The 21,416-nt window shown below is 45.5% G+C and overlaps 2 protein-coding genes across 6 annotated transcripts in view; one reads left to right on the forward strand and one right to left on the reverse strand.

Annotated features, from left to right (window-relative positions):
* MARF1 (meiosis regulator and mRNA stability factor 1) overlaps window positions 1-20,109 on the forward strand; it is a 40,434-nt gene extending 20,325 nt beyond the window's left edge. For 2 of the 4 annotated variants that reach the window (XM_067706559.1, XM_067706560.1), the window contains exons 14-27: window positions 6-242; window positions 368-487; window positions 1,192-1,370; window positions 2,665-2,885; window positions 3,644-3,786; window positions 4,344-4,477; window positions 5,583-5,785; window positions 6,463-6,690; window positions 10,110-10,340; window positions 12,584-12,796; window positions 13,993-14,053; window positions 14,137-14,262; window positions 15,641-15,811; window positions 17,512-20,109. In XM_067706559.1, coding sequence (XP_067562660.1) covers window positions 6-242; window positions 368-487; window positions 1,192-1,370; window positions 2,665-2,885; window positions 3,644-3,786; window positions 4,344-4,477; window positions 5,583-5,785; window positions 6,463-6,690; window positions 10,110-10,340; window positions 12,584-12,796; window positions 13,993-14,053; window positions 14,137-14,262; window positions 15,641-15,811; window positions 17,512-17,756 — 2,512 coding nt within the window. In that variant the 3' untranslated portion in view covers window positions 17,757-20,109. The other 2 variants (XM_067706561.1, XM_067706562.1) reach the window with 2 other exon arrangements.
* The window catches only part of LOC137207111 (mpv17-like protein), a 181,617-nt gene continuing 165,752 nt past the window's right edge, over window positions 5,552-21,416 (reverse strand). The window contains exons 10-11 of one of the 2 annotated variants that reach the window (XM_067706564.1): window positions 16,396-16,565; window positions 5,552-9,571 (exon numbers count right to left, since the gene is read on the reverse strand). In XM_067706564.1, coding sequence (XP_067562665.1) covers window positions 9,539-9,571; window positions 16,396-16,565 — 203 coding nt within the window. In that variant the 3' untranslated portion in view covers window positions 5,552-9,538. Of the gene's footprint in view, window positions 9,572-15,714; window positions 16,566-21,416 lie in introns of those variants that run through there. The other variant, XM_067706563.1, reaches the window with a different exon arrangement.

Consider the following 21,416-nt stretch of genomic DNA (forward strand, 5'->3'; position numbering starts at 1 on the left):
TTTAGGTTTGGACACAGGTTGAATGTGTCAGATTTGTATAAACTAACAGACACAGTCGCAATCCGTGAACAAGGAAATGGCAGACTGGTGTGTCTCTTACCCAGCAGTCAGGCCCGCCAGAGCCCCTTGGGGTCTTCCCAGTCACATGACGGCTCCTCAACAAACTGCAGCCCAATTATATTTGAAGAGTTAGAATATCACGAGCCTGTCTGCAGGCAGCACTGTCCCAATAAGGATTTCAGGTAGATTGCCCGTTTCCCTTGAGAAGTAATCCTTTTGTAAAAGGTCGTGGAGCATCTGTTAGAATTACCTTGGGAACGTCTTAGACCACTGAGAAATGTCATCTGTTTTGTTCTCTTTTCGGCAGTGAACATGAATTTGATCCAGACTCTTACAAGATTCCTTTTGTGATTCTCTCGCTGAAGACGTTCGCGCCCCAGGTTCATAGTCTTCTGCAGACACACGAGGGCACCGTGCCTTTATTAAGGTGACCGTGTCAAAGCCATTGTGACACCTTAGTCCTCCTCTTTATAGAAAGTCTGCCACCTGCCTGCACCTCTCCCCAAGCACGCACTGTACCAGGCTTCAGCCTGACGTTTTTAGGTACCACTTGTAGTCGAAGTGTATCTGAAATGGGATCCATTCACTCGATATTTCAACAAGAAATTGTGTTTGTGCTGAATTTTAGAAACATCAGCATGAATAGGGCAGATTCTTCTCCACAGAGAAAAGATTATTAGAAGTGCTCTGCACAAGTACTGCGAGAGAGTGCACGGTCTCAAATAGTTGTAGATTTCAACGTTTGTAGGAGAAAAGTATTCAGAAGTCCTTTCAGCCACACCATGGGCCACGTGGTAGGCTTAATAGAGGGGCCAACACAGAACCAAGTTGCCTTAAAACCACCGAACTGATATGTTAGAGGAGGTTGAACTTGCAACCCTGTTGCCTTATTTTTAACCCCCTCTGCTAGAAAATTGCCCAGGAATTTTTGATACCATCAGAATGCATCAAAGAGAGAAATGCCACAGTGATTGCCTCTCTAGGACCTTAATTTAACTTTGAAACCCAGATCATGGGCATCTTAACAGAAATTATTTATTAATGGATGTGTTAAAATAAAGGCAGGCGTCTGTTTGGCAAGTGCTTTGCTTTTCCATTATTTTAATTAACCTGTTTCTCCCCCAACTTCAGTTTTCCAGATTGTTATGCCGCAGAGTTTGGTGAACTAGAAGTAGTGCAGGAAAACCGAGGAGGGGGTGTTCCCTTGGAACACCTCATCACCTGCGTGCCAGGTGTGAACATCGCCACTGCACAGAATGGCATCAAAGTAGTTAAGTGGATTCACAACAAGCCCCCGCCTCCAAACACAGGTAGGTTTCAGGTATTTGGTCCAGGCTGTTGGCTTTTCTCTTAAAGAGCAGCACTGTTTGCCTGTCATAAAACACTGTGGGTGTCTCCTTTGATCTTTTAAAAACTCCAGAGTGCTAAAGGTTTGGCAGAGCTAGACTTTTGGAAAGTACCAGCATAAATTATTAAAAAATTTAAAATCCAAATTCCATAGTTACAAGTCTCTCTAGTTATCTAATTTTGTAAAGGTTTTTTGGCTTGCCCTTTAAAAATAGTTTTAGCTATTTGAAGGAAATATCTCTGAGTATTTACTTTGGAAATTTATTTTGATCAAAATTTATGACTTTGATCAATGTGAAAATAGAATTAACTCTAAATGTAAGGGACTGGGATATTTGAACCGAGATTTGGATGAGTTTCTGAGCTCTGGCACCCCCTGAGTTGCAGGTGTCTAATCCTGCTACCTGTGCACAGCACTGTGAATTGTTGCCTTCATATCTACTCTCACTTCTCTTTGGCCCCCAACACTTCCTCCTTTTCTCCTCATCCTCTTCTCCTCCCACCTCGCCCTTCCCTGTAGGAAGAAAGGTAAGGATAACAAGCGAGCTCTGTTTGTACCAAAGCTTCTTCCTACCTTTCCCCTCAGGCCTACACCCTCCCCATCCTGTCTTGTTATGCTGCTCCCTCCTTTCCCCTGTGTCATTAGCCCACTATCCCCTTACAAAGGTTTCCATCTGATTATTTACACTTGTATAAATAAAATAATTAAAACTTCTTAATTAGATGAACATTCAAGATAATTGCAAAAACCTGTTTCTTAGTTTTATCTCATGCTAGTTTTACATCACTGCTTTCCATAGTTTCCTAGACAACATTTGCAGCCCCTCTCTGGGTTAATTAGGCCCTTCTGGGCTACCTGCATTATGACCATTTATAACTTTGTTTCTATGGGAAAGTACGTTAGTGACCAAGTTACAAATTGATCTTTGACATACAACCAGTTTATAAGCTGGAAACTACCTGTGTATCTGCACTTCCCTTTTAAGTTCACACTATGGTGAACCATGCTTTGCTTTGGCAACTTGACTTCGAGAAGTAGTGGGGAAGCATTTGCCAGCCTGTAAAGAAGTTGGGCTAGCCTGTTGGTTATAGAGGACCTGGGTTTAGCAGCTGAGAAGTAAAGCGACTGTTTGGTCTTGTGTGCTCGGTCATTATTGAGTTCAAGCATGGGAATGCAAGGTTAGTTACTTTTCTTTCATCGGCTGCAGTCATGCTTTATCTCTTGTGCCTGTTCCTTTTTTTTCCCCCCATATTTAGATCCTTGGCTTCTTCGTTCTAAAAGTCCTGTGGGTAACCCCCAGCTGATCCAGTTCAGTAGAGAAGTGATCGATTTACTGAAGAGCCAGCCATCCTGTGTCATACCGATTAGTAATTTCATCCCATCTTACCACCATCATTTTGCAAAGCAATGCCGGGTATCAGACTATGGATATTCCAAGCTGATCGAATTGTTAGAAGCAGTGCCTCATGTGTTGCAGGTAAGGAGTGCTAAGAGCTTATTTGTTTAACAGTGGAAATGTTCCTCCGTGGCTTTGGCTATCTCCACCAAAGAAACAGGGTAGCTGGTAACTTAATCCCTAAGAAGTCAGCTCAGAGCAAACATCCTGTAAAAACTTCCTTTATACACATGTTTTATACACGATGTGGCTTCTCAGTTTTTCAGAAAGCTGTGAGTTTCCAAAGGAACTCCCTAAGTGCACTGAGGAGTACTTTCCTTCTCATCTCTATAGACTGCCCTCCTTCCTCCTAGCAGAGTCCTCTCCAGAATTGTTCCCTGTTACACAGGAGCTGCTGTAACGCGGGCTTACCTTTCTTATGAAGGAGTTCAAGACCAGTTACTGGGCTGGAGCCTGACAGTGCTTCCTAAGGAGTCTTTGCCTGTTAACTTAAGGTGTTATAATAGCTTCCCACTTGTAAAAATGGCCTGCAAAACTTGAGCTGTCTTTTAAAGACAAAATTAGTTGCCCAGGCTGATAACATACTTTTTATTTCTGTATTCATGACTATTTAGGAAAGAGTGTGCAAGGAAAAAAGGGTCCCAGGCACGTGAGCAGTTGTTCATTCTGACACCTACGTTTTGTTGGTCTGTGTGTTTCAAAATGCAGATATCATACGTAAAAGGATTTGTTCTCTGAGAGTGGTAACAGAGAGAGAGAGAGAGAGAGCACCATCAAAAAGAAAGTCAGAATCTGCCAGGGTCTCATGAGTATAAATAACCAAAGTGTTTGGTTTGCAGATTCTTGGAATGGGCTCCAAACGCTTGCTGACCCTTACCCACAGGGCCCAGGTGAAGCGCTTTACTCAGGATTTACTAAAACTACTCAAATCCCAAGCCAGCAAACAAGTCATTGTGAGAGAATTCACGCAGGCTTATCATTGGTGAGTTGATGAGAAGGGAAAAAAATGAAAGCAAATTTTATTTTATTTTTAGTTTCTGCTTTATGACAAAGTGAATCAGCTATACATATACATATATCCCCATATCTCCTCCTTATTTTTGTCTCCCTCCCTATCCCACCCCTCTAGGTGGTCACAAAGCGCTGAGCTGATCTCCCTGTGCTATGCGGCTGCTTCCCACTAGCTATCTGTTTTACATTTGGTAGTGTATATATGTCCATGCCACTCTCTCACTTTGTCCCAGCTTACCCTTCCCCCTCCCCGTATCCTCAAGTCCATTCTCTAGTAGGTCTGTGTCTTTTTTCCCATCTTGCCCCTAGGTTCTTCATGACCATTATTAGTTTTTTTTGGACTCCATATATATGTGTTAGCATATGGTGTTTGTTTTAAAAATGATAGCAAATATTTTAAAACACTTGTTCTCCCAAATTTAAAATAATCATCTAACTTCTCCATTTAGCATTCTTTTGGAAAACTTATAAATTATTTTAGCAAATGCTACTTCTCATTCTTCATCCATTTCCATGGTTAAAACCTAGGTGTTTCTCAAAGGACTGGGATGTCACCGAATATGGTGTTTGTGAGTTGATTGATATCGTATCAGAGATTCCAGACACAACCATCTGCTTGTCCCAACAAGATAATGAAATGGTGATTTGTATCCCCAAAAGAGGTATGTGACTTAAATTTGCTGAAAGAAAGTTGTCTGTCTCAGTGGTCATTTTAACATGGAATCATACAAGGGATGCACTTTGCCACTCCTTCTCTGTGATTCCTGAAGATTCCATGGAAAGTGCAGCATGAAAACTGCTCTGCCAGGCAGTGGATCCTAGCGTCCTCAGAGTGGGGAAGCCACTTGTCAAGAAGAAAACCAGGCTATTTTTTCAGAATTCACTCTAAGGGGAAAATAGGGCGTAACGAGCACTTTCTGAAAATGTCTCCTTCAGCCTGTCTCTGGCTGTTTATGCTGTAATTATCCACTTGAGTCAGTTACCGTGGCTGTTGCTTGTCTCTTCTTTTTAACTCTGAGATAACACACTTGAGAAGGAAAGAAGACTCAAATGGATGTTTCATCTTCCATGTTTTAGTAGTTCCAGTTGAGGTCTGGGGTGGGAACTAGGACAGAAAAATTAAATCTACACACAGTCGTGTTCTCCCACCCTTATCAGTCAGTGGGTCTTAAAATGTGCTCTTGCAGAACACTGATGTCCATGAAATCATAGTATTCCAAAGCTAAAATGACTAATGCCAGTCTTTTCATAATTCTAATTTAAAATTTAATAGAAACAGAAATCTAAGTTTAAACTTTTCTCTCCTGTGTTTTTGTTAAACTTTTGGTGCCTGATACTCTTTGCTGCTAGCAATTTTAATGAAGATCAGATGAATAAACAAAGCATGTTAATATCCAGAAGTGTGGTTTAGTAAAATAATTTCTAGATTACTTTTTTAAGTACAGAGACATGTATGTGTGTCATGTTCATATATGTGGAGTGGGTGTGGGGAGGTGGAGGGGCTAGAGAAATTATTTCTAGTTTGTAAGCTGAAATTATATAGGTGTGTATTTGTGCGTATGTGTATCATGACTTCCTGGTGTTCTGCCCTTGATTGAATTTGAAAACCATCTGGAAAGAGAAGAGTGTGTTTGTTTTAGGTTGTGTGTGTTTGGAAGGCAGAGATGGTATCTCTTGTAACCAGTGCATAGGACTAACTACACTAATAATGTTAAGCACAAATGGATAGAAGAAGATTGTGGTTTATGGGGTTTTTTTTTTTTTAAGAACGTACCCAGGATGAAATAGAAAGGACAAAACAGTTCTCCAAGGATGTTGTAGATTTGCTGCGACACCAACCCCATTTCCGGATGCCCTTTAATAAATTTATCCCCTCTTACCATCACCACTTTGGCCGGCAGTGCAAACTCGCATACTATGGGTTTACCAAACTACTCGAACTTTTTGAAGCCATACCTGATATTTTACAAGTAAGTGAAGAAATTCTAATTATATCTTTCAGAAAAATATAAGGGGGAATTAAAAAAAATTTTTTTCAGACCTGTTTGCCTGGGCAGTAGGGAGTTATGAAATAGGATGAAAATTTGAAATACTTCAGTCAGAGAAGCTGTGTTGTTGGCTTCTTAGTATTTTTAGGTAAATGTGGTTTTTCCTTCAATAAAGAAATCATTCTTCAGGTTAGTTTTAGGTTATCTGTTGAGAAAAGGATTACATAGTTTGTTTCATAAACTGAATCTTCTCTCATGAGCCCCGTGTTTTTCAGATCTCTTCTGTTGGAGGTGGGCATGAGTGCACGAGGTGACGCAAATGCTTGGCTGTTAAGTCATCGCTAAGTTAAACCAGATTTCTGTTGTTGATTTTTATTACTATTACCATCTTTGACCCCTGCAGTGCTTAAAAATTTTTTTTGTGTGTGGTAAAATACCTACCTGCCCATTTTTAAGTGTACAGTTCAGCAGTGTTAAATATGTTCATATTGTTGGGCAGCTAATTTCCAGAACTTCCTAATCTTGCAAAACTGAAATTTGACATCCCTTAAAGAACACTGAAGTGCTTCTTAGTTCCTAATTGTATATATTTTATGCCATTTAATCCCGTGAACAGTCATAACTGGTTCTCCCTTTCCTCTTCCTGTGTGTTTTCCAAGGTATTGGAATGTGGAGAAGAAAAAATCCTTACTTTGACAGAGGTCGAACGGTTCAAAGCTCTAGCTGCCCAGTTTGTTAAACTCCTTCGGTCCCAAAAAGATAACTGCCTTATGATGACAGATCTGCTTACAGAATATGCTAAGACTTTTGGTTACACATTTCGTCTCCAAGACTACGATGTCAGTTCAGTTTCGGCTCTAACACAGAAACTCTGCCATGTTGTAAAGGTAACATTTTTTTTTTTTCCACGTAGTAAGACTTGCAGTGGCATAATCCTCATTGGGATGTTTGTGTGTGATTTAGCATTTCTGTATTTACACCTTGCACTGCTTACTGTTGTTTCACAACTTGTGTTTTTAATACGTTTTTGGGTAATAGGAGATGACTTGGGTTTGGCAGTTTAGATTTTTGGTCTTGCTTTTGTGTGTCTTTTAGTGGCCTCGCCAAAATAATGTCTTTGTGAACATTTGCGAAGTCGCCAGTTTATCCCAGGGTGTTTATTCTTGGGTGTCTCAGTCTCAGTCCTGCTGACCTGAAGTTGGATCCTTGTACACAGATCTTTGTCTCCGAAGTTTTGGGGAGACTGAAATCACAGCTCTCCTTTCCGGATTCTGACTCACTTATGGAGTAGGTTTAGGAGCAGGCTGGGGCTCAGAGTTGCCTTGGTTGCTGGAGAGGCCGGACTGGAGAGGGTGACTGCCTCTTCTTCCCCAGCCTGTGCTGAACTGACCCTTGCAGTCCTGGGCAGCGCAGCTGAACAGTGTGCAGGCTGCGTCCACCACAGGACCAAGAAAACTCACTACAAGGAGGAAGAAGTGGAAGGAAAATGTACGAAGTGGTGGCATCGCCAGTCACAGGTCTGGAAGGAGTCTGTTTCTATGCTGGGCAGTTAGAGGAGGAGGACCCTTCGTGGGAGGCAGGGATGCAGAGGCCGGAGAGCAGGAAGAACACTAGGAGTGGAGAACGTCCAAGGCCAAGGACGAGGAGCGGTCGGCAGCACCAGGTGCTACTGAGAGGGCAGGTGAGACAGGACTTAGTGACCGCGGGGCCAAGCTGAGTGCAGGTACGTGGTGCTGCCGGCCGGAGCAGGATCGGCGCCAGTGATACGGGACCGCAGCCGCACTGAGTGGGCTGAGAAACGAGGAGACGGCGGGGGCAAGACATTGGCAGCTGGTGACTAGACAGCTGTTCGGTTTGTTTGCTTGTGAAGGAGAAGAGCAGGAGACTGCGGGTCTGAGCCAGCGAGTGCTCGCTGGCTGTTCTTTCCAGTCGGGGAGCCTGGGCGTGTCTGAGAGCTGCGGAGAAGGCTCTCTTTGAGAGAGATTGATACACAAAGGCCAGAAAGGGTGGTGGGGTGAGGGTCCTGAGGGAGCCAGAGGCGTGGGAATTGGCATTCAGTGGAAGGAGGGACAGCTCTGACGTTAGTATTTTGACAAAAGGGAAGCGGGTAGGGTGGAGGCGGATGTAGGGGAGTTTGATGTGTGTCACCAGGAAAAGAGGGAATTACCTTCCCAGAGCTGTTCCTCTGTCAAGTACAAGGTGAGAGCAACTGCTTAGAGAGAGGGAGAGAGAGACGGGATTCCGGACTGAAGAGCTGAGAAGGTCTGAATTGTCAGTGGTGAGCAGGAGAGGGGCCTGATCAGGGAGGCCGTAGGGGTGCTGGGAGCGTGGAGCTCCCCGGGGCTGAGTGCACGTAGGTTTCCTGTGGAGACAGTGGAGATGTGGCTGCTTGGGTACAGACTCAGGGAAAGCAGAGCGTTGGGTTCAAGGTGGGATTTTGCCAGATGGGTGCAATGAAAAGACATAGGGAAAAGGAGTGTAGCTAAGAGTATTGACAGGAATGTTCATGAATTAATGGCCTATCAGTGCCAAGATGGATAAAAGAGGAAAAGTGAAGAAAAGAGAGGGCTTGTGAATCGGGAGGAAGTAGGAGTCCATGCTGGCAAAGTTGAAGAAACATAAGAATTGAGCGTTCGGATCGCCTTCTTGTCTCCAACCCTGGCATCTGCTTCAGGCAGGACGTGTGGGAGGTTCGAATGAGTGATTCTGGAAGTGGGCCGTGACAAGGTCCCCAGTGTGGCCTGGGGTGGGGTCTGGAGTGGAACTGAGTAGAAGAGAATGTCATTGGAGATGAGAACTTAGAGGAGCTGAAGGCCCTGGTGTGGGACAGGCCCCCTGGATGTTCATTTGCTCAGGGTGATGGCAGTTGGAGGGCTTCGGTGGATCGGAAGACTAAGCCATGACCGCCGACTATGATGAATAAGGGCCGATGACCGGGACGTTCGGATGTGAGCATTAAAGTGGGAAAAGATGGGAGCGGCTCCAGCTTGCTACCCTGGTTGCACATTGCGTGCGGTCTCCCGGGGAGCTTCTGGGAAATACTGAGGCCTCTGTGATTCTTATAGAATGAGGCCAGGTGTGCTCTGAGCCTCAGAGCACAGACAAGCTCGTGAGGTGATTCTAATGTGTAGCCTGGGTCGAGAATCAAGAGATGTATCTAAGTAGCATCAAGCAGGTTTTTATTTTTTCTTCTTAATAATAGTCTGGGCATCTAAGAAGATGACGCGGACTCCCCTGGGCTTGTATCTGTTGATAGATTAAACCCCAGGTCTGTGAGGAAATCCGTAGTGTGAATCTTCACAGATCAATAACCACGACGAGTGGAGTCAGGGTTGACCCACCAGCCTCCTGCCCTGGCTCTGGGTGGGCGTCGGCTCCAAAGACAAACTGGTGCTGAGCTGGCTCCTCAAATGTCACCCACCCTCTGCCTCCAAGGGTCCAAAGCCCCTGAGCTTGACCTGTGGTCCTGGCTGGAAATCAGATAAAGGAGAAAACAGCCGTGATAGTGAGCAGTGGTTCACCTGCCCAGGCCTGAGCAGCCTGTGTCCTGAAGCTCTGCCTGTTTTCACTCCCATGATGGCTCACTTCACAGACACGGCCCCTCTCCCACCCACACCATGCCCAAGGCCTGCAGGTCTCAGCCACCAAATGTTTGTTTCTTCACATGCTTCACATGCTGTTTGGTCCCCAAATGATAAGCTGTGTCTCTTTCACAAGGTTTCCCTCCCAATGCACTTAATCAGTTAAACCCTTTATCTCCTTGAGAATCTGAAAAAAATCGAGAAGTAGACATATAGTCAGACATGAAATACCAGCTTTTTTACAAGTGCTTATGGGTTATAAGAATGCGGCTTGCCCTTGGACAGAGAAGGCCTTGTGTCTAGCCCCTGGGACACACACGTGGGGCAAGTCGACTGCAGAGCAGCTCTGTGGAGGGTCGCCTGCAATCTAACCATCTCCTGCTTTCGGAGAACACCAACCCTTAATTCACAAGCTTGGGCCAATGGATGTCAGCTGGCTGGTCTTATCTCCTTCTCTTGGGAGAGCAGTGGTGTTGATGGAAGTTTCTGGTTATGGACCAGCAGGGAGGGAGGGAGAGAATGACTTCTGCTGCAGTTGCTCTGAAGTGTTGATCTGGGGTCCCAAAGAAGCTACAGCAAACCCACTCACTTTACTTCAGTTTAAGAGAAAAACTTAGAGATTTTCCTCTTTTGGTCTCGTTTGCCAAAGTGAAACTAGATGAACCAGGTATGACCCAGGCTGTCTCTCTTGAGTTCTGAAAAGTTTGCATTCTTGTTCTTCCCAGGTTGCTGATATGGAATCTGGCAAACAGATTCAGCTGATCAACCGCAAGTCTCTGCGTGCTCTCACTGCCCAACTGCTGGTATTGCTGATGTCTTGGGAGGGAACTGCCCATCTTTCTGTTGATGAGCTCAAGAGACACTATGAAACCACGCACAGTACTCCTCTCAACCCCTGTGAATATGGGTTCATGACTTTGACCGAACTTCTGAAGAGTCTGCCTTACTTAGTTGAGGTATGAATGGTAATGGTTCTGGAACCACCATAATGAAAACTGTCGTATTGGGTATTTATAGATCACTAAATGGTCTAGATTAGACTGATCGGTCATTTTATAGACAGACAGAGGCATTGGCAGGTGCAGGCACCCTGCCCAAACAAGTGACAAGCCAGGATGAAAGCCCTGGCCTCCAGATTCTTAGACTGGGGTGCCTTTTTCCTGTACCAGGCTAGATTCTGCTGCTGTTACCTCTTTCTGAAGGAGATCGCTTATGTGGTGGTCTGTCAGTCAGATGCAGGGCAGAAAGGAAGGTTGACTGGCTGGTCACCAGGTGGCCTTTCAAGAATCACAGTTCGGGGGGACTTTCCTGGTAGTGCAGTGGTTAAGAATCCACCTGCCAATGCAGGGGACATGGGTTTGATCCCTGGTCTGGGAAGATCCCACATGCCGCGGAGCAAATAAGCCCATGTGCCACGACTACCGAGCCCACACGCCTAGAGCCCATGCTCCGCAACAAGAGAAGCCCGCGCACCACCACGAAGAGTAGCCCTGGCTCGCCGCAACTAGAAAAAGCCCGTGCTCAGGAACGAAGACCCAACGCAGCCGCCATAAATAAATAGATAAATAGATAAATAAATAAATCTTAAAAAAAAAAAAGAATTGCAGTTCGGGAATTCCCTGGCAGTCCAGTGGTTGGGACTCCATGCTTCCACTGCAGGGGGCCCAGGTTCGATCCTTGGTCAGGGAACTAGGATCCCACAAGCCGCGTGGTGCAGTTTAAAAAAAAAAAAGGATGATACTTCAAGATTAGAAGAATAGTAAGAGAATACTGTGTGCAATTGTGGGACAACAAATATAAAAACCTAGAGGAAATAGGTAAGATCCTGAGGAAAAAAGTTAAATTGACTCCAGATTTTTAAGAAGTTAAAAATTAGACCAATTAACACAAAAAAGACTGAACGTTATTGAAATTTTACCACTGACAAAAGGCACAAGGACCAGATGGTTAAGAACTGGGTTTTAACTCACCTAAAAAATAACTCCAACTTTTTAAAAACCACTTCTAGATCACTTGGAAAAAAAAAAAAGATGGGAAGCACACCACTTCTTTTATGAAGCCAAAGTAACTTTAATACCAGTCCTCCAAAAGAAAATGATTCTAAATAGAATATTAACTAAATAAATCCCGCAATGTAAGAAAACAATGATTATACCATTGTTATCATATAATCACGTGACCAATAATTAAATAATTTTAAAACTCTCTCCTTGGCCAAACAGTCTCCCCTGAGCCACTTTCTAGACTACACTTTGTCTTTGGGCCCTGCCCTTATCCTTGATGGGCCCACATGGCCCAGTTTTAGAGAGAATCTCCTACCCTTGGTATCTGATCACCCTGGCTTACCTTCTGCAAGAATCCTGTTAGGTCAGTTTAACAAGAATTCCCCCTACCCTGGATGTCCCTCTCCCCAGCCCCCCTTGGCTATAAGTCCTCACTTTTCCTTGTATCTGAAAAGGACACCTACACTTATACCCTGTTGCAATAGTCCTGAAGAAAATCTGTTTTTTCCACTTTAACTACTATCCAGCTCTGGTTTTCTTTCACAATATCAAATCGAACATTTTCTAAACTCTGTTAATTATATATTTATATGAACACTAGTTCTAGGCAATATTAGTGGATGTTCCTGGACCAAAGGCTTTCCATGGCCAGCTAAGGCTGGGAAAGATCTGTTCTCTAGGAGATCTCAGTGAGGGCATGTTAGACTGAAAGGCTTATGGTAAACAGATTTGCTTACTTGAGGACAAAAGGTTTTTGTGGGTTTTTTTCCCTTTATTGCTTTTGTTGTTGTTAAGAATAGTGATGTTGTTGTCCTGCATCACGGTGTTCCTTGGGGAGATGACGTTTAGTGGCTTCGGTCCCCACTGTCTTGGTGCCCCTTTGTCCACCTAGGGGTTTGCCTTCTCTCTTCACTGCCTCCTTTCGTTTGAGATCTCAGTTTACCAGTTTCCTTCCTTTCTGACACACTATTTCGTCAGACCTCTGCTGCCTTACACCTACAAATAGAACCCGAGTTGGCTCAAGGCTATAGGCCTCTCTTGGAGGAGATCCTTGAATCAATCTCTCCTCCTTCCTGGCTTTTTGCACGTTTTCAAGTTGACTTGGCATCTTTTCACTCTCTGAGAGACCCTCACTTCTAGGATGCAGGACCAGTCACTCTGGAAGTTTCTAATGCTGCTGTTTTCTCCTGGACCAGGTTTTTACTAATGATAAGACAGAGGAGTGTGTGAAGCTCACAAGTCTGTATTTGTTTGCCAAGAACGTGCGGTCTTTGCTTCATACTTACCACTACCAGCAGCTTTTCCTTCATGAATTTTCCATGGCCTATACCAAGTATGTCGGAGAAACACTGCAACCCAAGACGTATGGCTACAGTAGTGTTGAGGAGCTCTTGGGAGCGATCCCACAGGTGGGTATTTTCTCAGTTTCTTGGAGGGTGTCCTCCTGGAGAGCCACAGGCTCACTCTCGGACAGAATAATGAAACTGCAGCATTTTGAACTGATCCTTTCAAAACATACATACCGTTGGAAAAAAATGAATGATTTTAGCATTTCTCCTTCATTCTGCAAACCTTCATTAAATTCCTAGGTGCGAGGTGGGTGAGTCCCAGACGCTGCCCTCAGAAAGGTATGGGGTAATGGAGAGTCAAGACATCTGAGCAGGTGACAGTGTGGTCAGTGCAGCCGTCGGTGGGCACTGAGGAGGACAGGTGCAGGGGATCCCAGAGCAGAGTCCTCACGATGTGTAGAAGTTAATCAACCACGTGACAAAGAGGGGAGAGGGCAGACAGTGTAAGCAGATGCAGAGCAGTGAGAAGTAGTGTGGGGCTCCTGAGCTGGAGCCTCTCAGCAAAATAAGAGCTCAGTTATGGAGGCCAAGACTGGAGAGAGGGGAGGAGCCTCGGGGCTGCTGTAGGAAGCGCCATGGGGCTGCTGTCCATGGTAGAGTTGAGAGAACCAGGAGGAGAGGAGGAGCCTGGCAAGGGGCCTGCCACTGCGGAGGCCCAGGTGAGCGCTACGCTGGGCTTGAGCCTGAGTGAAGGAAGTAGGAAGAGACACGAGGGTAGGACAGCTTGGGAGCCGAGATGAGGGACTTGGTGTCAGATGCACATGGGGGGCTCTGGGAGCCAAGGGCCACTGCTGCCTCTCTCTTGGTGGAGGTGGGGGCAGCGTTATTAGATCGGGGCCCTTGTTTTATGGTCAGGGTAATGAGCTTAGCTTGAGGGGCGTGGGAGAGCCATTAATTCTTTTAAGGTGCATTTAGTATCTGGAAAAAATGGTAAGAGCTCCCACATGAGAACTAGCTTCATTTATATACCAGCTCTGGTGTTTGGGAGGTGATGTTTTTAAAGAGCCATAAAGAGTACTTTTTAAGCTGAGTCTCACAACTTCTAAGACTACAGCTTTTTATAAGCGGCATGTTTCTGCCAGCCTCTGTTGCTTTAAAACAAAGTGTAGAAGATTTTTTCTTGGCGTTAATTTGGTCTTTAAGTCCTAGTATGTTTAAGTATGTTACCAAACACAGTAGGTCACACTCTTCCTGAATTTTAGGGCTTATTTCCCCTCCTTTTCCACTGCTTAACCAGTAGTATGTCTTGTGTGCAGGTGGTCTGGATAAAAGGACATGGTCATAAGAGAATTGTAGTGTTAAAAAATGACATGAAAAGTAAGTAAGTCCCATCCCCTCCCCCTTCAGAAGCCGCAGTTCTCGCCCTGATCCCCCTTTGATGGGTGCTCTTTGTCTTCCAGGTCGTGTGAGTTCACTTGGTCTCCCCTCTGCCAGTCATGAAACCCGGCCCTCAGCTACCGAGCGCATCCTGGAGGTGCCCGAATCTCGCACAGCCTTGGAACTCAAACTCGGAGCAGGTGGTGACGGTAAGAGAGGAAAAACAAAGCAAAGCTGGTGAAATTTTCAGGAAATGGCTTGGGGTGGAGCTGGGGTGGTTTGAGGGGGAAGAACGACGCTGGGTCATTTTCATTCGTTAAAGGTAAGTATTCATGCATTTTCCAAAGGAGTCTGGTGTTTGGTTAAGAACAGAGAAAAACTGGCCTGCATTTGATGGCTGACCGGTTAATGTTCTTGAAGGATGTCGGCAGCCCCCATAATGACAATAAGCCAGCATAATTCAGATGTTAAAGGAAAAAGATTCTGACAGTTATTAGAATACTTCAAGATGATTGCAATGGAGTCAACTCCGCTGCCCTTGGAGAGAGAGATGGAGCTTAGCTATGAATGTGACAAGGACAAGTGGGGGCTTATAGTCAAGGAGCAGAGCAAGGGGGTCGGTGGCTGAGAAACTACCAAGAGGAGACATCAAGGTAGGGGGACTCCTGCCGACCTAAGAGGATTCTTGTTAAAGGCAGGCCAAGGACTTAGACATCAAAGGTTGGGGGTGGGGTGGGATGAGGAACTTGATCAGATATCAAAAGGCTGGGGGATTTTTGCTAAACTGACTTCTCAAGATTCTTGTCAAGACTGGACATGGCAAGGACACGAGACACAGAAGACCAAGGTCAAGGTCTGGTGGAGAAGAGGGCTTGGAGGAGCCTGACTCCTGACTAAAGTTGGGTTAGGGAGAGTCTTTGTCACAGGACATTCCTGGGAAAGACTTGATAGTAATGCATTAGTATTACTCAGAACAACATCGAGTCATCCCGATTTTATGTGGAATCTTCTGTGTACTAGATAGAAGAAATCAACTCGCTTGAATTTTGAGTCCATTGCTAAATATAAGAATTTTATGTTCTTAAGACTCTGCAAGTTGTTAAATAGTTACAAGTGCTACTGTGCTCTCTGTTTATAGGATAATCAGCTATGTAGCATTTTACATTTTTACAAAGCACCTTAATGTAGCTCATCCTCTCAAGCTGTCAGCACAGCCTTCAGCAGTAGTTACCTCCATCCTACAAATGAAGGACTGAAATTCCGGGAGGTTAACTAGCTTACCCAAGAGCACTCAGCGAGGAAGTGACAGAACTGGGACCCAAGTCTTCTAATTCGGACCTTTTGCTCACTTAACTGCTTTCTATGGGTTTTTTTAATTTTTCTCAGCATTTTTTAATTGCCCCTTTGTTCCTAAGAACACAAATCGGGAGATCCTGGCTGTGGCATCTCACCTACCGAGAGTGACCCAGACCTTTCTGTTAATGGCTTTTTTTTAAACCTTGAGTACTTCCTGACCTTAAGGAGAAGGCAGGCTTCAGGCACAGGCCGCGCAGTCCTGAGCGGAGCCCCGCTTGCCGTCTCCCCCAGAGCCCTGTCCGGTGGAGCAGGAGCTCCTCCGCCTGACCAGCGACTCCCCTGTGGACCTCTTGTGCGCGCCTGTCCCGTCGTGCCTGCCGTCCCCTCAGCTGAGACCGGATCCCGTCATCCTCCAGTCTGCTGACCTCATTCAGTTTGAGGAGCGCCCTCAGGAGCCTTCTGGTAGGAGGCCCTGTGTCACTGTGGGGTTTTCTCTGTGGATTTAATTAAACAGTAAACCCTTAATGCCAAGATGTTCACTGTTTGATGGGAGTGGGGAGAGACTCTACCTTTCCAGGCACAAATATACCTGTGAGGATTATTCAGGACCCCCTTTTCCTATCAGGGTTCCTGCTCACAGCCCGAGGTGGCTGAGGGAGCAGCAAGCACGGGAACGATGGTAGTCTTGAGGGGTGCCGCAGCTGCGCTGGGGGTGGGGACCCCACGGGAGAGCGTGCAGGGGCTTCCTGGGCTGTGCTCCCCACCTTTGGAAAGTGCAGCAACTCCAGCGGCAACCCCCGCCTGTCACCAGACATACACATCACCCCCGGTCTGGCCCAGGGTTGAACGACTCCAGAGGGTACTGGGGCTCCGTGGGACTGTGAATAGGGGAGGGAGGGCACCTGTGTCTCGCGCCCCAGCTTGTGCCACAGCTAGAGATGGCATGGGCTGCAGGCTGCTCGGCTAGGAAGAGGCAGGGCCAGGATTGGAGCCCCAGGCCTCTTGTCTTTCTGTCGTGTCCCTGGCCTCCTGAGAGGCCGGCCCACCTGCTCTGTCGAGGTCCTTCCCTTGTCGTCTCCTCTGTTGGGATGGTCCTTCCCCGCTTTGCTGACACTGCCGTCCAGGAGATGACCCTGCTGACCACAGGCCTCGGTCTTCTTAGCAGCCTTTGGCACCTTTGGCACCGTCACCCAGTGAAAGAGCTGAGGCTGTTTATCTGGAAGATAGTCAGTGAGGAGACGTATACCTACCTGGCTGTGGAGCTGGACCTGGGCTGTGGCGATGGCGGGGGTGGTTCCCCTAGAAGCATAGACTTGGTGGGAAATTGACGTTAGCTCTTCTGTGGGTGTAGCCTTGGTGTGTTTAGTGTACTGAGTTCAACCATCCCTGTGTGTCGGGGAGAGAAATAACCTGAGCGGTCCTGGCAGTTCTGTCCGTTATTCTCCCCAGCGAGTCAGCCTGAGAGCTGAGCTGAGGTTCTGCCTCCCCGCCGTCACCCTCAGCCTCTGTGTTCCTTTGGTGCGGGAGCCCCTTGCACATGCAGTGGCAGTCCAAGGTATAAGGACACATCACTTCCAAGCAGTGTCTCTGTACCTACAGCAGGCTAGTTACTTGTGGCTCAGCCAGAGAAAGAGCACGCTCTGGGAAAAGTGGCTGCTTCACTTCCTGGATTTTTGAGGGTACTTCTGACTCTGTGCAGTTCTCCCCTTATCTCTGCTTGCCCTGCTCCCCACTCCCCCTCCCCAGCCCCACCTTGGGTGCACGAAGAGCACGGTACTCTGTCAGTGGAATAGGCCAGGGCCCCCTGGTACCAAGGCCCCTCCTGGTCTGAAGGTCTTTAGGTCACATGTGGCTTATGGGTCCTTAACTACCTGACAGAGAATGAATGGGCAGAGAAAGTGGAAAAAAATGTTAAACCACTGTGCATTGATTTGTAGCCAAAAACGAAGGTCTCTGAAGTTTTGTAATTCAAGGGAGACCTGAGATGAAGTTTATAAATGTTTGACTTATGTGACACAATAATACTGGCCACAGAGCTAATAAGTAAATTATGGCATAGGTGTGACATTTGGGGATTATTTTTTTGAGAAATGAGGAAAACTGAAAACGAACACTTTTTGTAGGTCCTAGAACTGAATGTGTTTGCTTTCCTGTATTTACAGAAATTATGGTTTTAAACCAAGAAGAGAAAATGGAAATTCCAATACCAATGAAGAACGAAAACCTGCCCTCTGAATCCAGCTCATCTGGCATCTCAGCAGCTGTCCCAGTGCCTCCCTGCCTCTCCACGGAAACCCCAGAGTCGCTGCTCAGCAAGGACCCTGTGGAAAGCCCAGCCAAAAAGCCACCCAAAAATAGAGTAAAATTGGCAGCCAACTTTTCCTTTGCACCTATAACCAAGCTTTGAGTCTCGTTTTGAACATAGAATTAGGATGGGAAAGCACTGTCTGATTCTGCACACAAAAGTGGGTTCAAAAAAACCTTTTCTGTTTTAATGAAGACCCCCTAGAAACCAGTTACTTCATCTTTAGACATATTCCATAATGTTTTGTTTCTCTTACATTGACACAGCTTTGAGCTGAATTTTTTCTTTCAGTTTTTCCCCCACTTATTTGGAAAAAAAAAAATTCTGTCATTTGTTAAAGAATCCTTAATATATTTTAACAAATTTTTGTTAGTTACTATGAAGTGTAATGGTGTTCTGTAAGAAGACAGCAGTGAGAACTCAGCAAGGAGGAAGTGGTTTTACTTCCATCAAGCCATGTCAGTGGTAAAATCTTACATGTAGCATAATATAGTCTCTAAGCCTTTGCTTACTGATGTTTTCAGACAGTATTAATCAAATGCATGAGGTGTCTTTGAAGCAAAGCCCGTTCTGTGATCCTGTGCAATCACAACACTGAAGGAGAATGGTGGGCGAGGCAGGAAGAATGTATTTTCTGGTTGGATGTGAAGGCTCCTGGCTTCCCTGTGACTTGTAAGCGTGCCTTGTTTTTTATTTAACTATGTCTGTAGTTGACAAATGTGGCTTCATCACAGATTTTTAAAAATGTTTCCACTTTGGGGTTCCATTTAGGAGCTTTCTAGAAAGTCAAGGATGTTTTAAGCTTCCCTTTTATGTTAAGTTCCAGTTTGATATGGGTTAGGTTAAGGAAAAGGAGATGGTCTTGGTGTCATGAATTTAAAGTCAGCATTTGAATTCCAACACACATTATTGTGTGTCGAGAGGCAATGTTGGGAAGAGAGTCTGATTTTCTAAAATATGCATCAAATGCATAAATTACAAATCAGAGCTGAGGAGGGAGGTGCTTTAACAGGAACGGTATCAATGCTCTTTCCACTAGGAAGAGACAGAAATTCTATCTATACATAGGAAGGCCAAGGTTGATCAACTTAACCTTGTATTCATAATTTTAAAGCTGGTTTTGGTAGCTGGGAAGCTTTGTGTGTGAGTATTTGTGTCTGTTAACTCAGTGTCTTTTAATAGTGTCTGCTTTTACTCTGTTACTTCTTGCTGTTGGAAGCATGTTTGGGTTTTTTTGTGGTGTCTGATGTTGGCATTTGGGAAAAGCCAGCTTTTGAGGGAGCACTGCCCTGTGGAATGACCTTCGCCTTGAGGTGGCTGAGGCATCCCGTGACAGGCAGCCTCTTACGCCTCCTGGAGAAACCTGACATTTACAATGGGTTGTATTTGTTGGGCAAAAAGGCGGATTCGTTCATAGAGCAGAAAAAACCTGTAGGCATAAGGTCTTCCACTAGTTAGATGGTTTCTTTTGGGGAAATGATTATATTTTGTAACTTCTAGAAAGCCAGAAAATGGGCTCTGATTTCATAGCCAGCATTTTGATAAAATGCCACAAAATAAGGGCTATTGAGAGATTTTTACAAGTAAGATTTTTTGTTCCCCAAATCTTTTAAATGAAGCCAGTGATTCCCAGTTCTCAGCACATGGCCCCAACCAAGATGGAACGGCCCTGGGAAAGCCTTCTAGGCATCATGGCACTCTTGAGTCCTCCCAAAGGCATTTCCTCTACCGACACAGTGTGACAGGAAGTAAAATGCAAAGGTGCACTTTTTTGTAAGAAGCTTTTAAACAGTGTGACAAAGTTGGTGTTGAGAACATCAGTGGCCTTATTCTGAGATTTCATAAGGCTGAGTTTGCACACGTGGACTTTAGTTTTGCTCGAAGGTAAAGAATGTGGACTTTAAAAATGTAAGAGGCACCATTACAAGTCACTAGGGACAGCCTCAAAGAGCAGCTTCTTTGGGCAACAGACAAAGAAGAGACTGGAGTTGTGCGCTGTGGTGTGGGTGTGGTTGAATTGTTCACTGGAGTTACCTGTCAGCCTGGGACGCGTGTGTGACTCCAACAATCGCTGTTTGAAGGTGTGAGAATACAGCGAAGCTCGTTGTGTTCGTAATGTACTCCACAATGGCCAGTCCAATTGCTATCTATTTTTTTTTAATCTAGAGGTTTAATTGAATGATGCGACAGAATGATGTATGAGAATTAAGACAACGAAATTCTTTATTTCTGGGTGGAAAGATGTACCAGATTAGATTTATCTGTTTAAAAAAAGACAAAAGTTATCATCAAAACCCCCTTTCCCATCTTGCACTGTTTGTTTTGGATTGAGCTTGGGGGAAGAGATGTTTTTCTTAACTGTCTACTTTGTTTGAACACTTTTTCTGTGGTTCAAGTGCTGTTTTGTGTGTTGGGACCAAACAGTTGTCAATAAACTTTAAAAGCAAGCATCAAATTTGAGTTTTGCAAGTGAGTGTTTTGTTTGTTTGAGGTGGGGGATTGTATACCAGTCCAGTTGTGTCAGCTTCTCATCCCTTCTGAGAATCTCTGAGATAGATGGAAAACAAATTGGTCTGTCGTCTTAGAGCCTCTTTAAATTTGGCATCTGGCCCTGGCAGGTGACTGGACTATTGGCCCTTCGTGGTCAGGACCCTCCAGGGTTTCCAGTCTCGCTCCAGCTCATAATTGTTTGGGGAAAATACAATAATCACAAATACCCTCCAGTTATAAAACTTGGGATAACTCCTAGGAACTCTCTCCCTGGGAAAGAAATCCATTTTGCAGGCCACCTTGGTTTTTGTCACTGCCAAGCGTGCTTTTTGAATAGCCTATTTGAAAGAGACTTCTTTCACAGATTCCATTGTGAAGCCCTTTTCCTGAGACCACTGTTACTCCCCACCCACTCTCCACTCCCATCTCAGGATTTTGAAAGGACCCAGAAGAGACTTGAATGTTTGGGTAAATTGCTTCTTGATGAAGTGCAGTTTTTTTAAAGTTCAACATTAAAAGTCTCTTAAAAACCTCTGGCAATCCTTTCAAAACACCTTTCACGGTAGCCAGTTTTTGCCAGGAAACTTGAGCAGCCACTGTGCCCCTTTAGAGGGGGCAAGGGAATTTGGAAGGTCTAGACTGCAGGTTGAAACAGGGCGTCACATTTATCTTTGTGCAATTCCCATCCGGTCTGGAGATGGCAGCCTAGCAGACGTGGTCAGAGTGAAAGCAGACCTGTCCACACAGAGGAGATGGATGTGACCTTCTAGGACCTGACTTCAGATGTGCAGTTGACCTGTGTGTTCCCTTTACCATGAGGAGCCTCGTGCTTTGGGACTTAGCTTCTCTGGTTTCTAGCTGCTTCATATGGGCAGAGTCCGAGTCCTCAGAAGCACCCCTGTCCCTCCTGCAGCAGGGACCTGCTCTAGTCCCCGTTCGCGGGTGGGGACAGGTCACATATTGGCTCTAGGGCTGGGGAGGAGCAGGAATCCTGGCTCTGCCCCATAAACCAGCAGTCAGCAAGGTCTCCGTCACTGCTTTGCTTGACCTCACGCCCTCCTGCATGGCTATACTGCAGGCTCGTACCGTCGCTGGCCAATCTCCCAGCTGCTAATGTGATTCTACAGCATCAGCCTGGTCTAACTAATGCCACTCTTGGGGGAGACATGCAGTGGAGACTGATCTAATTTGCTTGCGTGGATTAATACTTTCAAGGCTGAGTGTCGAGTCTCTCTCCCAGGAGAGTTCTAGTCTCTCCCTGGGAGGTAGGCA

The sequence above is a fragment of the Pseudorca crassidens genome, chromosome 15, assembly GCF_039906515.1.
Source record: "Pseudorca crassidens isolate mPseCra1 chromosome 15, mPseCra1.hap1, whole genome shotgun sequence".
Classification (NCBI taxonomy): Eukaryota; Metazoa; Chordata; class Mammalia; order Artiodactyla; family Delphinidae; genus Pseudorca; species Pseudorca crassidens.